The following is a 15,557-nucleotide window of genomic DNA, read 5'->3' on the forward strand; positions in this document are numbered from 1 at the left end:
ACACTACATTAGTAACCTGAAGCAGAGGAGACCCTGCTGAATGCTGGCTCAGCTATGATGATTCACAAGCGACAGAGACGAACGGGGCTGACTGATGTTTTTTATTTTTTTATTTTACTGTTTCACTGTACAATCTGAAGAAGGGAGAGTTTAAGCTTCAGGCTTCATGATGGCATCCACAGGAAATTCACAGGTAAGTCTGTTTTTACCTTCACTGTTGTCTTGTTACAGGTGGTGAAGGTGAAGAATCTGGCTCATCTTCTCACTGAAAGCAGTGGTCCCCCAGCCCTTAGTAGTCCAACAAAAGAGACCTTGAAGAAGCATTTATATCTACACACTTATCTTTTTTAATGTTTTATAATATGAATAAAGACATTTTAATGACATTCCGAGTGTTACAAACTTCTCTTCAAGGTGAATTGTCTATCTTGTACAGAACTTAGAGAAGTGAAGGTAAAGTTAACATTTGGCCACTTTGTCAGTGTTTTTGGTCATTTGGTGTCTGTTTTTCTTCATGTTGTGCCTATTTAGGATAGTTTCAGGTTGCTGTTTATATTTTGAGGGGTTTTTTTCTGGTTGTTGTAGTGAGTCCGTGTGTGCTCATTTTGTGACATTTAATTGTTCATGTTTTTTACAAACAAGAAAAACAAATAGTAACTTTAGAGATTCTGGGCTGTGGGTTTATGTTTCTGCACTTAAACCATGGCTGTAGCTCAGTTGGTAAGGCAGTCATCCACAGACCACAGGGTCAGTGGTTTGACTCCAGGTCCGTCAGCCAAAATTCTGTTCTTGCTGCAGTCTAAGAAAGGAAACAGGATCTTATAAAACAAAGGCAACATTTAGGCTAACAGACTTTTTAACCAAAGTTTAATTTAAGCAACTAACTCCACCATGACTACTTACTGTAGCTCTACTAATAGAAAAAAGCTTAATTCACAAAAGTACATTAAGAGTAATGTTTAGCTGTTTCCTGATTGATTTATTGTTTAAGTGAGGAGGCATGTTTCTACATGTGGACAAAACACCATTTACCATGAAAACAACCACTGATCACACGTGTGTGCCTGTGTGCTTGTGTGTGTGTGTGTGTGTGTGTGCATTTATCTGTTCACCACACATCTCACTGACATTAAACGATCACAGCTTCTCACTGGCAGTGATCTCTCCCATGATCAAATCAAATTAGTGGGGACAACAGAAACCAGCTTCAGGCTCAGGGCTCCATCAGCTCCATGGTGCTGCTCCCTGCTCCAAGACTCCTGCTGGAACCCAACTCATATGAAAGGTCCACAAGTGCCACAAAGTACATCTGAAAACATACATGAAAGCGAGGCAGCAACAAACACATATAAATCACAGAAAATAAAATACAAAAACAGTTACCATAGTAAAAAGAGTTACACAAATGTCAATGAGCATGTGCAACAAGCACAGGGACTAGAAAACTGAAAGAACACAATAATGATTTTTCCCCAAGATCTTGTATTGGGTGGGAGAGTCAGACCACTGCCTTAAGTCTCCTCCTGCACATGGAAGAGATTCTATAGGGTTTAGGGTCTAAACTCTCCGGTGGCCAGTTGATGTGTGAAAACAATGCCTCATGCTCCCTAAACCAGTCTTTTACAATTTTAGCACAATGAACCCTGGCATTGTCATTTTGAAATATGCCATCAGGGAAGAAAAGAATCCATTGAGAGAAAAACCTGGTTATTCACTATATTCAGGTAGTTAGCTGACCTCATTCAGCTACATAACATTGCTGAATCAGGCCAACTGAACAGGCACAGGCACTTACAGTAGACTATTGGGATGATGGTTGGATCACTTCAACTGCCTCTCTTCTTACTCTGCTGTGCCCAACACTGTGGAACAGGGTAAATCTGTACTCATCACACTACACAGTGTTGTTCCATTGCTCCAGAGTCCAACCTCTATGCTCCCTATAGCAAAAGATTTTTTTCCTGATTATCTTCATTGACATTTTCCTAAGGCTGCACAGCTGTTGATTCACTTGAATTCTCTTTAGACTGTATTTGTCGAAAAGCTGAGAAAAAAATTACTATTAAACAAAGCCACATCTTCTACTGTTGATTTTCTAAAATTTAATTTTACCAAACAGTTAATAAATCTGTAATCACCATCATTCCTGAGTTTTTTTCTGATCACATTTATTTCTCGAATAGGATGGTTCACAACTATCTTACCAAATTCAAATAATGTGTAGGACAATTCTGAACCTTATTCTAGTTGTTTCAGCAATATCCTTGTTGTTTTCTTTATTTGATCTTTATTTGACCCTCTTGATACAGAGTTATATCTTCTCCACAACGATGGGATAGGTCTCATATCATGTTTGATTAGTACATGAGAAGTTACTCATTGCATCAGTTTGAGCTTAACAGTTATGCCACCTGAGCCATATTTATTACTGCGGTAAATATCCATGGAAGGCTATTGCCTATTTTTTTGGTTAAATAAAAAAAAAATTAAAAGGTGAATAACCCAGAAACCCGAAACAAATTAAAAAAAGATCCAAGTGTCAGGATAAAATGGTATGTTACTGCTGAAAAAACACCAAATAAAAAATAAAATCATTTAACCAACTGAAGGTTTAAAGCCTTTCTCCTGGCAGGCAGCATGTAGTCACCCTGCTGTTCCCCAGGAGAAAACATAGCTGTGCAGCAACATTATATACACTGTGTGTCCTAGGACACAGCTTCTTTATAAAAAAGAAATCACTGTGGAATTGTCTGGAGCCAGAAAATGCAACTGACTGAAAAAGACAGATATCTGGATAACAGCAGTTGACCATTACAACAGTACACTGATGCTGTGCTTTTCACAGTGTTGGCCTGCTTTAGATACTACTCAAGTCATTTTGAGATTATTATTTTGCAGATCCCATTCTGTTAATATGCCACATTAACATATTTTCCCTGTGCCTTAAATAGCATGCCAAAGAAAGAGATACCAAGAAAATGAAGAATGTGCTATTTTCTCTTACACGGCCTCTTACAAGGTGCTTTTATTAGTAAATTACTGTAGACGTGCTTTTAGTAACTCTTGTATCTCAACACAAAAGGCAGTAAAATGTAAGGCCAAGCTACGAATAAACACACCAATGTAGAAAGGAAATTGCCCTAAAGATTTTTCTTAATTAATGCTTCTAAAAAAATAACTCAAATTAAATTAACAATACAATAATTTAAAAAAATGTATTGCTATCAGCAATAACTTTCAAAACAATTGCATAAGAATAGAGTTGGAGGCAAATTTCTGTGCAATCTTTTATTTAAATAAGCACATCTGACTAAAACGCCAGAATCAACAGACTTAATAATCATACAAAGTGAAATAATCACAAAATAATAATATTCTATTTCAGAAATAGCAAACTAATACATCTTTACTTTCGACCACTCATTTACAGTTATGATCTTTATGGTACAGAAAATGATTCCTTACACACACAAACACACATAGACACACACACACCTAAAGCCAATGGTTTTTCCCTCTAAATTCAGACAGTGTGTATGTATGACTTGTCTGCTATGCTACATGTACAGACATTGGACATTGAGGAAATAAATAAACATTAGCATAAAATTACACCCTGGTTGTTCAGCTTCTGCTGGTGTAAGACTGAACTTGCTATTATCATATTAATCTCAAGCCTTAAATCACAGCAGTCGCACACACATCTTCATATTTCAACACTTTACTGTGTCACTTACTGTATCAGTGTTTTTCCATGCTGTAGTCATTTGCTACACAACACATATAGTTTATATTACTGCTGTGTTTGATCTAATTTAAATGTGTCTTCCCACATTCCGGGTAGCAATATGCCTCACTCCTCTCTTTGAGCACGGTGGGTAGACATGATGAACGTCATATCTACCTTAAAAATGGCTCACTTGCCTGCAAATAGCTTTTTCTCATACAGACGCAGGAAAACACATTAAACAATCTTTAACTTTTCAGCAACAATGTAAAAAAATATGTGAATTGAAGTAAATGAGCTGGAACATGCATAAAACACTAAAATGGACACACAAAAAACTAAAATGTGTTCTTGAATGTGCAGTCACACACACTTACTGTACATGCACACAGTTACATACGTTTTGTGCAGCCTCGATGGTCAAATGGGTTTTTAAAAACAGCTCACAAATCAGCATTGTCACTGTGAGAGAAGTCCCTCATGGCAAATTACAGTAAGAGACTGTTTCTGAGTCTGTGTGTGTATGCGTGTTTGTAAGGTGGGGCAGTTAGAAGTAGTCTCTTCTTCGTGTATCATCACTAATAAAGGAGGGGTTCCACTGAGCAGGGTAGATGCATGAGTGGCGTGAGCCCGGCAGACCCATGAACGGGTGTAGGCCATTTCTATCCAGGTCCGAGTTACGCAATGCAGGCTAAGGGAATATGGAGAGACAGAAAAAGTAAGCATAGTACATTATTTATTTATTTATGTGTAATATTGGGATTTTCCAGTTGCAACTTTAACAAGTAAGACACATGTAGGAGTGGAGGACAATTGGAAGTGTAAGAGAGAGATGCAAGTCTTCTTACAGAGTAGTAAATGTCAGTCATCTGCAGCAGGTTCTTGGTGCTGCCGTTCTCTTGCATCTCTATAGTTTCCCTGCCCCACTCCATGGATATGCGACTATTTTTGGGGAAGTCTGCATATGGAGACATCTGCAGATCTCCACTCTTGAAGATGATCTTGTTGATATCATTCTTATCTTTCCTGGGAGATCAAAACATTGTTAAAAAGTGAAAGCTCCGCCACAGTTCATCAAAAGTGTTTTTATTACAATATAAATTTAGATTTTTTTTGTATTGATCAATTAGGTTGAATGAGTTTTACTTTATTACATCTTTCTGTGCTTTTTTTTTTAATTGTCACATTAATATTAAGCATAAAATAGTAGATTATTGTTGTAGTGTCAAGAAAATGTCTGAAAACCAAATAAAATAACAGAATAATGAAGGTATTTTATGCTAACAATATTAGCTGTCATACTTGCAGCAGGTGACAATGAGAACAATGAGGAGGATGAGCACCACAACGCCCCCTGCAGGTGATACTATGACTGCAATGAGCTTGTAAACTGTAATATAAAATAACAAAAAGTAATTATTAAGTACACCAACTAAAAACCCATTGAAAAATCTCAACAGACAATTACAGAATCTTTAGATCTTATTAATAGGCATAATCTAAGGCATTCATACAGCCACTTACAATTTCCACAGTTGAATCCTCCAAATCCAAAACTGCACCTGATAAGAAAAGACAACAACTGCATTGAGAATTTGGTCTTAAATCTTAAAATATCACTATTTAGATAGTGTAAGGAAAACAAAAATCAGGAAGTGGAACTTACGGGACACAGGTGTAATTTTCCAGCTTGTAGCCATCCCCACATTCTGAAATCAGACATGTAGCTCAACAAAATGTCCATTTCCATAGTTTAGTATGATGGGCTTTAAAATCAATAAATTTTTCAATATTCATGTCTTTAATTTGAATTTATTTTTTAAAAACTATTTTTCAAACTAAAAATCTGTGGCGCAGGAGGTAGAGCGGTCTTCCACCAATCCTACAGGTGTTGGTTCGATCCACGGCTCCTCCGCTCACATGTTGAAGTGTCCTTGAGTAAGACACTGAACCCCAGCTTAGTTCCTCCTAATGCATAGCAGCTCCCCTAACGGTGTGTGAGTGTGTGTGTGATTGTTTGACTGAATGGGTGAATAAGAAGCAGTGTAAAGCCCATTGAGTACCAATAGATAGAAAATTGCTATATAAGTGCAGACCATTTACCATTTAAAACAAAAGCTAAGACAGAGAGGGAGCTTACCTAGGCAGGACAGGTCCTCAGGATTGTGTTTATAGTATCCTTGAAGACACTGGCAGTTGGCCTTGCCACTGTTGTCTATGCAGACGGAGCGTGCTGTATCACACCGAGTCTTCTGAGCCAGACACAAACTCTCCACTGAAATATAAAATTTAAAGTCATCCTTCTAATGTAACTGGAATCTGATCATTAGTTGGACAACAGGAGAAGTAAGAGAAGTCACCAATTTTCTGCTCCTTGTTTCCCCCATTCCACTGTCAGGTTTTAATTGAATAAGTCTGTATTTATTGTCTGAGCTCAGGGTAATTTTTTGCCTATTCTGGAATTTTATGGCATTGCACCCTTTGATCTCATATGCTTTGGATTACTATATATTTGTATTTAAATAACGTTTGTGCATAATTTTAGCATTGCATCTAATAATTTCCATAATATATCAAGCGCCTCTACAGGAGAGCATTTACAGCTACATTCTGCTCTCTAGTGGCTATAAATATGTCATTACCTTATAAAGGGGATCATTTAATCATATTTACAATAGATTTAGCTGAAGCAATTGGATTTGGATTAAATAAATAAATAACCATATCCTTTTAAAAGTTTCGTTTTAATATGGCTTTAATATATTTACCATGATAACTGAGACTGCAACCCCAGACAGTGGAGGAGGAGGAGAAAGAGGGGCAGCTCTTAAGAGACATCTGGATGCTGTTGTTGACCACATCACTCGTCACATTTGTTGAAATGGAAAAAATGTTGACAGCCAAGATAGAAACCTTATCCTCCTTTCTGTGGGGAGGAGATCAGAGGTCAGTACTGAGGTCTACACTGACAAAATGGCCATGTTTCTATTAAATTGTATCAGTTTCATTAAAAACAAAAACTAGTAATAAGTCTGCGGGAGCAACAAAAAACACATTTACAAATCTAAATGTCCGTCACTTCATAGGGTCCTCCGGAAACATTGCCATGACAGTTGTCTACAATGGTTCGGGGGACACTAAAAAGTGACAGACATTTAGATTTGTAAATGTATTTTTGGTGTTTCCTGGAGCCTTTGCTGTTGTGTTGTGCCCCTTTGCAGTGCTTTTCATCATTTGGTTGTGTTGTAGCTTAATGTTGTGCCTGTGTTGTCAAATTGATTAATTTTTGATATATTTGCTTGTGTTTTTTATATTTGCATGTGTTTTCTCACTGCAGAGCTTTGAGCTCTCAGGGGCCACCGTGGAAATGGGATATGAACGTAAAACAATGCAATACTAGGAAAGCAAAAATAACTGTACCAAATTTTTCCTTTTAGGATTTTGACAACATTTTTAAAAATGTTCTGAAAAACTACAGAAATGAAAAGATCAGTGACTGAAAATCTTACTTGTTGCACAGAATTGAGCCACGATAACCTTGAAGGACTGACAATGAGGCATTGAGCTGCAGTGAAGACAGAAGGATAATGTATATCAAATATAATACACATACACGTAAAGTTGTACAATGCAATGATGTTATTGCCTCTCACCAGCTTCATGGTGGGGTTGAGGTCATGTGATTTGTTATGACTGAAAGTTCCCAGAAATGTCTTTGCTATGAAGGGAAAGACAAACATTTTTAGTAAAAAAGCCTTTAAGATAACAACTTGGATGTAGATAATAAATAAGATATATTTTTATATTTACTGTACCTCTTGTACAAGTGCGTCCATCCTCATGGTTGAGGCTGAATGGACAATCACAGTGGAGGGAGCCTATTGTCTTCACGTGTGTGAAGCCAGGTGGGCAGGAGTTCTTCCCACAGTCATTTGTGTCTGCTAAACATAGTACATACAAGTATATTCTATTTAAAGGTCCTTGAAATAAACACCATTAGGAATTCATAAATTAATTTTTAGTTTCACATTTAAATGGCCTTCACATCACTTGAAAATTCATCAACTACTAGGCAGCCACTTCTATCAGATCAGAAAGAACAGATTTCTGTATCTGGATTCTATCTCCCAAAATTTAAAAATAGGCATTTTTGTAATTACATCAAAGTTCATAAGAATCATTGATCATCACTTGGTGATACAAAAAGAAACTCACTTGATGATGGTGGTGATGTTGGTGTTGGAGCCTTAGTAAGTTGGATGTCAGTAGGTGATGTTGTCATCACCAAATCTGTGGTTCCCCTGTCTGTCTGTTTCACAGTCGTAGCCAGAGCCTCTGTAATTGTGGTTGGGGGTCTGTGGGTGTATGTGGTGGTGATGTACTGGGTGTCAGCTGTGGTTACTTTTAGAGAGCCTGTGCTTGTTGTTTCTGTCTGCAGGGTGGTGATGTCTGTAGGGCTGGCAACCCCAGTTGAGGGCTCCTGGGTTTGAAGGGTTGGCACGCTGTGAGTTGAGTGCACTGTGGAGGTCTGCAGGTCCAGGGTGGAGGCTGTGGTGGAAGGTGTAGTGTTTGGAGTGGTGGAATCTGTGTGAAACTCTGAAACAGAAATGCTAGTGGTACTGCTGAGCCCAACGGATGAAGTTGCAAGTAGTGGTGGGGTAGTTGTTCTGCTGGTGGTGGTAACAGGGGTGGTGGTGGTGGTGGTGGTGGTGGTGGTGGTGGTGGTAATGGAGGCAGTGGCTTTGAAAGTTTCTTGCTCTGTTATCTGTGGCCTTAAAGAGAAAGTAAATGTATTATATATCTAACAGTCTGCTAACAACAACTGAAGTGAGAATATGAGAACAAGTTTCATTTTCACAAAGCTGGCTAGTTCACCTCAGCGCTTATACAACAAATGTATTCATCAGGCAGCATAATGACAGTTCAAGTGAGTAAAAGCTAAATGAGCAGTAAAAAGTACCTTTCTGTTATTGTAACCGTGGGGGTGGAGAGGAAGACCTTAGTAATCAGAGGTGGCATGTCTGTCAGAGAGTGGTCCACCTCAGATGTACTGCTAATGACAGTGGGGGACAATGTGGTCAGAGTGCTGGAGCTCTGGCCGACAGTGGAGGACTCAGTGGTGGTTTCACCATTCGATTCCGACTCTTGTTGTGTCCTGGTCCCGGAGATGTTGGTAACACCTCCCGCAGGTGAGGTGAAAGCAGGCGTGGAGGAATTCAACACTTCAGTTGGGTCAGTACTGGGCTCTGTCACTCGGTCACTGACAGGTGGTGTTGAGCCAGAGATCTCCCCTGATGTGGAAGTGTATTGAGGATGGGTGGCATTAGGTAGTCCAGTTAAACTCTGGGTTCCTCCGGACAGCCCTGGGCTCCCAGTTTCTGAAGACAAGCTCTTGGAGGAGCCGGTCATGTGCTGCTCTGTTGTGTCCTTGCTGTCAGTCTTGGTGGACGGGGCACTGTGGGTATAGCCCTCAGTCTCTGCAGTCCTAGGACGAATATCAGAAGTGGAGAGCGGGTGTGGAGAGTTGGATTTTTCTGTAAATGCAGGGGAGGTGCTGTTGCTGGAAGAGGATGTGACAGACAGCAGGGTCCTCTCTCCAGCTCGGCTGATTGTGGTGGAAGCATATTCGCCGTTTGTGAGGCCAGCTGTTTGTGACCCAGAGGCTGTGGCGTCTTCTAGGCCAAGGGTGGTGCCTGTGCTATCCTGAGACAGCCGGGAATCGTCTCTAAACACAGAGGACTTGGTCTCCCAGAGCACAGCATGGGAGGTGTTTGTGACCTGTACTGTGTTAGGAAAGTCCTTCCAGGTGCTGTTGCTGCTGCTGCTACTGCTACTGCTGCTACTACTGCTACTACTGCTACTACTGCTGCTGCTGCTGCTGCTACTACTGCTACTACTGCTGCTGCTGCTGCTGCTACTACTACTGCTACTACCGCTGCTGCTGCTGATGCTGCCACTGGTGCTGGTGCCACTGCTGCTGCTGCTGCCGGTGCCGCTGCTGCCGCCAATGATTCCGCTGCTGCTGCTGGTGCTGCTGCTGATGCCGCTGGTGCCGCTGCTGCTGCTGCCGCTGGTGCCGCTGCTGCTGCTGGTGCCGGTGCCACTGCTGCTGCTGGTGCCACTGCTGCTGCTGCTGCTGCTGCTTCTGCTGATGCCGCTGTTGCCGCTGTCACTGGTGCCGCTGCTGCTGCTGGTGCCGGTGCCTCTGGTGCCGCTGCTGCTGCTGATGCCGCTGCCACTGGTGCTGCTGCTGCTGCTGATGCCGCTGCTGCTGCTGGTGCCGATACCACTGCTGCTGCTGCTGATGCCGATGCCGCTGGTGCCCCTGCTGCTGCTGGTGTCGGTGCCACTGCTGCCGCTGATGCCGCTGTCACTGGTGCCTCTGCTGCTGCTGATGCCGCTGCCACTGGTGCCGCTGCTGCTGCTGCTGATGCCGCTGCCACTGGTGCCGCTGCTGCTGCTGCTGGTGCCGCTGCTGCTGCCGCTGATGCCACCGCTGCTGCTGCTGCTGATGCTGGCCTCAGTGGTGGCTACAACAAGGGTCGAGGCAAGTGGCTCAGTAGACAGAGCTGTGCCCTCTAATGATCTGCTGCTTGTTTCTGTGAGGGTTTGTGTCTGCTCAGTTTCTGTGGAAAAAACAAAGAAATTTATAGTATTTTTGAATTTGTCATTGTTAATTCTATTTGACACTTTTAGACATGGTGCTAAAAAGATAAGTTAATCAGTTCAGAAAAGTAATGAATATTAATTTAGAAATCTGTTTTTTTTTAATGATTTAAGTGAATGATCAACTTCCACATCGGCCTGGGCTTTAACGGGTCAAGGGCATTTGTAGGGCATGACTATTTCCTGACACTTGGCCAAACTACAAACTTTTGTTTTACATGACTACTGCAAAAATATGCTTGGATTTTGTACTGTTGTAAAAACACAACAGACATTATAAGCATGTCACCTCGGACATCGTTTTAATACTGGGGTCTATGCAGTTCTTCAAAAACATATACGTTCATTACAAAAGAAAGGATCTTTCAAGTTTCTTTCATACTTCAACTAAATTATAAACTCCTAACCCAGTGGATGCTTTGGCCACCAGAGGGTGCTGTGTCAGGCCTGTTCAACCTGGCAAAAATGGGGAGATACATTATAGGTACTGGAGCTTATAGCAGGGGCAATGATTTTAGGTGGAGAACAATTGGCATTCAAGCTCGTCTGCTCTAACAAAGGGCTTAAGTCCTAAATATGGCAGCGACTGTCTCTGCTGGGAACCAGCCACTTCCTTCCTAAAGCTGAGTGAGCACAAGGCTCTGGCAGTAAACTATTACCGCAGATCAGGGCGTGTATTCATGATCACTGTCTGTGGAGAGCTTTGTAATCTGGCTCAAATTGCCCCTACATTGTTTAAAAGTAATTTCTTTAAAGCTGCATTAATTATTCTACTTTCCCTTTTTGGGGGGAAAGGACACCCTGAACAGATATTTAAACATACAGGGGGTTAGTATCGACTTTACTTTAGTTCTGTTTATGGCTTTATGACTAATTTAAGTCGAGTATTTTTTAAGTCCAGTATGTTTCTTGCCTTTCGTCTGCACCAATTTATCAGTTGTTAAAGCTGATAATGCTGCACTTTGTCATTTATAGCAGAGCACAGGGGGTTTATCTACCTTGATAAGAACAACCGTGAACTGCACTTTTTATCCCCTTTCAGCTTATCCCGTGGGTTCAGGGTCGCCACGGCAGGCCATTTGTCTGCATGTTGATTTGGCACAGTTTTTACGCCGTATGCCCATCCTGACACAACCCTCCCAAACTTCTACCGGGCTTGGGACCAGCACTGCAACGCTGAGGATAGGGACGGGCTTTTGGGGATTCAGTGTCTTGCCCAGGGACACTTCCACACATGGTCGATAAGAGCAGGGTGCGAACTTCCGACCCTATGGTCAGTAGGCGGCTACTTTACCAACTGAACCAGAACTGTGAGCTGCACCTTGAAAAGCAAAGATGTGACAGTGAAGGCAAAACACTGAGCTGAAAGACTGGATCAAAGAGGAACTGCAGTTTGGCACTGCAACCAACCATTTTCACACCACACACCGCACTGTTAAGATAAAGAAGCGAATAACTGCTGCTTTTTATTTCATAACTAATGAGCTGCTGATGGGCCAAATGAGTTTTAAAGATCTTTCTGTGACCTAAAGGTCCAGGATTGGACCAACTGCATTCTGAGGGTGAAAGTCAGTGCTGGACAGCATCCTGACCAGCTGCCACCAACCAAAACCAGTGGAGATGAGAGCTCAGCGGCAGAGCAGTCCATCCACTGGGAGTCTGTAGGGAGAACTAGGCCACTGGGCTCACTTCCTCTGCATGTGTCTCTCTTATTCTTTCGTATTCTCGATCTGGATCCAGTAAAACTCGGACTGGAACGTGTTGTTGGCAACAAGTGAAAGACACTCCCAGATTCTATTCTGTTTATCTCTGTACTCACAACTGTTAACACAGTAGTCATTGTGGTCTTTTCACATCTGGTATGCTTCACAAACTCTGTCATATTAATGTACTTACATGCAATATGTTTAGCATAGTACTGAGCAACAGCACAGGCCAAAAGTAATTTGTTACCACTGACTTTTACTGTGATCTGGTACAAAATGCTGAGCTGTGTTTGTGATTCACAGCTTTGTTTGAGTGTTTGTAACCAGATGACTGTGACCCAAGGACTTGGCTATAGAGAGGAAAGGGAAGAAATCTGAATGAGGAAAGTTAATCATTTGCACCCATTCCTCAGCAGCTTCTATGCCTTCAAGCACAGTTTGCACATTTGGCTCTTAGACTGTTCAATGGCCTTGACTGTGTGAATCAAGCTGACTTCAATACAGTCAAAATTGAGCCAAATAACCAGTGGGCAAATAATAAAAAGTAAAAATGACATCTTTAGAGTGTGGCAGACTGCCACAAGGAAAACAGATTATCACTGACATTAAATAAAATTATATGTATAACATATGTACTGTGGTGCAGCCTGATGTAAGTTTGTGTTGCCTTCATTAGAAGTAGCATCCAAAAGTTTAAATTACAAAACTACTGTAGTCACTGACATTACGTTTTTTTGACAAGTTTATTTTTAAGGCACATTTAAAAACAACAAACGTTGAACTGCTTTACAGAGAATAATTAAAATGTAGGAAAGAAGTTAAAAACAACAACTAACAAAAATGAAAATATATTTAAGATGATGTAATGAATGAAATAAAAGTGGGCTAGCCATGACAGGCAAATTAGAACAAGATATGTCAATATGTTTAACACTATGGGGAAAGTCAGGGGTCAAGTGTTCCACAGTCTCTATCACATGGAGGTTTAGACACCGAGCATGAAGAAGAGAGGGGTGAGGCATCAGAGAGGTCTGGATGTAAAATGGAAGATGAAGAGATCAGGCATAACAAGCTGGTGCCAATCTATGTGCTGATTTAAAAACAAATAAAAAGATGCGTAAAAAGTCCACTGTGTGTCAAAGAGGAGACAGTATGTAAGTGGTCTCTCTACTTAGTGCCGATGAGGTGATGCATTTTCATTTAGTAGATAACAGTTGCTTTTCAGCACCAGCGTTTCATCCATTTAAAAAGATTCCTAGTGGTTGGTGGTAGGTATATTATATTTTGTATGGGGATAAACAAGTAAAGGTAGTAGTACTTACATAGTAATAATGGCAGTGGAGGAGAATGGATTAGGTAAAGGTGGGGGGTTGCATAGTAACCTGATCTTCTGAATACATTTTCAGAATGTTTCTCATGCAGACTTTTTTTGATCTGTACCAGTAAGTATCCTAGACTCTAGCCCACCCCCCCCCCAAATAGCTAGTAGCCACTAAGCAGGAACTGTATAGGACCTTTAGGTGAAGTTGAATGGGGGTAATTGTTGTCACTGCATTTGCCTTTTTTTCTGTCCTGATGGTAAACCCCGCTGTAACGACCACTATATTAGGGACATCATCGACCACAGGCCATACAATTAAAGCTCTTTATTTGTATACTGTTTGTAAATCCAAGTAAGTCAAGTCTATATCACTATGATGTCAGGATGTTCTGAGACAAATCTTAATACAAATATGGTTTCCACTGTAAACAAAAAAGTTTTTTCTTCTAGTTTAATCTTTGACATTGGGCTTAACACCCTTCCCCCAGTCAAAGATAGTGGAGTTATGATGTAATTTTTATTCTTTGTTAAATAACAGTCCCTTTTTAACACACCTGCTACTTTGTGGTTATCATAGGTACATAGGAGGCTGTCAGTAGAAAGAAAACCAAAAAGATTTGATCTGAATTGAGTTCATTAATGCACCACCCCATGTGCTGCACATGCGGTAAGGTACAAACAACTGTCTTTAACAGAAGGATGCCGTGCTCCTCAGCATTCATCAGCATCTGTATGTTTACAGGCTCTGTGGCAACAGCAACACCTCAGCTTGAACAGGAAACCAGAGAACGTGTTAAATGGGGATCGGAAAGCAAGAAGCAGTTTGGTGGAGTGGGTGAAAGAGTGTTTAAGATATTGATCATTACATTAAACAAAGGGATAATTGGCTCGAGTCAGTTTCAAGCATCTTCCAACAAAAGAATATAAAAAAACAGAAAATCAGTCTGCAACTACTAACTATAAGAAAGTTTTTTTTAGCACAAATGCCAAACAGTTACAGAATTTCCTGAAGGCAAAAAGATTGTTTTGCTTTTCGCAATCTTACAATAAACCGAGAACCTGAAGGCTTTGAACTGTTAGTAAAGTAGTTCATATGTCCCCTGGGGCTTTAGGGAATTAAAGGTACTTTGTACTGTACATCAAGCAATCAATCACTCTCTCAAACAATAATACATACAGATATATTAAAATGAATTCTTACAGTCTTACACTGAGGATCAATGTACTTTTTTCATGGCCATTTCTTTAGGCTCCATATGACTTAATTTTGATACTCAATTTGTTAGAGAACAGCTTGAAAAAAATCTAATTATTGTAATTACTCTACTGCAAAATGTATGTGGACCTCTACATTTTTTAAGTAGACATGACTGATACTTCACACAAAGTTGATGTTAAGGAATCAGTCAATTTTTTTTGCACCATATGGATGAAATTCATGTTTTCTGACCCCTTCAGGCTACTTTAGAAGGAAAAGCCCATAGGACAGTGGGGTAAATCATGAGGCTGAACTAACATTGTGTCTAGTCTCACAGCAGGCCTGATCTTACCGAGGATCCCAGCAGTTGCAGTGTGTGTGTCAGCGGTGTGTGTGAGCAGGAGGTTCCTCTGTGATAGTGATAAACTCTCGCTGAAGCCTGAAGTTCCATGGTTTTTAGTATGACTGAGTTCCTCTGGGTCGGCCAAATAAAAAGAGCTTCTCGTTACAGGATCCGTGCTGCTGTTATTAGGGGTCCCTGTCCCAAGGCTGCGCGGCAGACCCAGCAGGAGGACAGACAGAGACAACCCGAGGACGTGATTCAGAAACCACGTTTCCATTGTTTTTAAGACCCCGAAACTGTCGCCGATAGTTTCCGTAAAGTTGAGTGAATGCCGGCGAGACTCCCGGGGACACCATGAGAGGACCGCTTCAGCGTTTAGGGAAGTTGCCTAAGAATGAAATAAATCCTGGTGCGGGTCCGGAGGAGCTCCGCTGCTCGGGCGGCGGGGAACGGAAGATAAGACAGGCGAGGCAGCAGCCTGTTATCACACAGTGGAGGAGCCCGGGCTCCTCCTCCTCCTCCTCCCGCGCGCACACACACACACACACAAACACGCATACAGTCCCGTTATTCAACCAAATCGCTTCCTCTGCTGC

General features: G+C 41.2%; 1 protein-coding gene across 3 annotated transcripts; it reads right to left on the reverse strand.

The window, feature by feature from the left end:
* Window positions 1-3,678: 3,678 nt before the first annotated feature.
* heg1 (heart development protein with EGF-like domains 1) lies at window positions 3,679-15,403 on the reverse strand. Of its 3 annotated transcripts, none has more exons than XM_067514809.1 (13): window positions 14,971-15,400; window positions 8,688-10,353; window positions 7,943-8,499; window positions 7,543-7,665; window positions 7,381-7,445; window positions 7,237-7,292; window positions 6,496-6,653; window positions 5,868-6,002; window positions 5,394-5,436; window positions 5,252-5,289; window positions 5,030-5,117; window positions 4,576-4,753; window positions 3,679-4,418 (listed from the first exon to the last, which is right to left on the reverse strand). In XM_067514809.1, exons 1-13 carry the CDS (start codon window positions 15,236-15,238, stop codon window positions 4,275-4,277), a joined length of 3,519 nt encoding a protein of 1,172 aa, XP_067370910.1. In that variant the 5' UTR covers window positions 15,239-15,400; the 3' UTR covers window positions 3,679-4,274. The 3 variants fall into 3 exon arrangements, 2 of the variants coding, with proteins under 2 accessions (XP_067370910.1, XP_067370909.1); XM_067514808.1 differs by having other exon boundaries at window positions 7,543-7,668; window positions 14,971-15,399; XR_010915116.1 differs by lacking the exons at window positions 3,679-4,418; window positions 5,394-5,436 and having other exon boundaries at window positions 4,613-4,753; window positions 7,543-7,668; window positions 14,971-15,403.
* Window positions 15,404-15,557: the final 154 nt, after the last annotated feature.

Source organism: Channa argus, chromosome 9 (assembly GCF_033026475.1).
Source record: "Channa argus isolate prfri chromosome 9, Channa argus male v1.0, whole genome shotgun sequence".
NCBI lineage: Eukaryota > Metazoa > Chordata > Actinopteri > Anabantiformes > Channidae > Channa > Channa argus.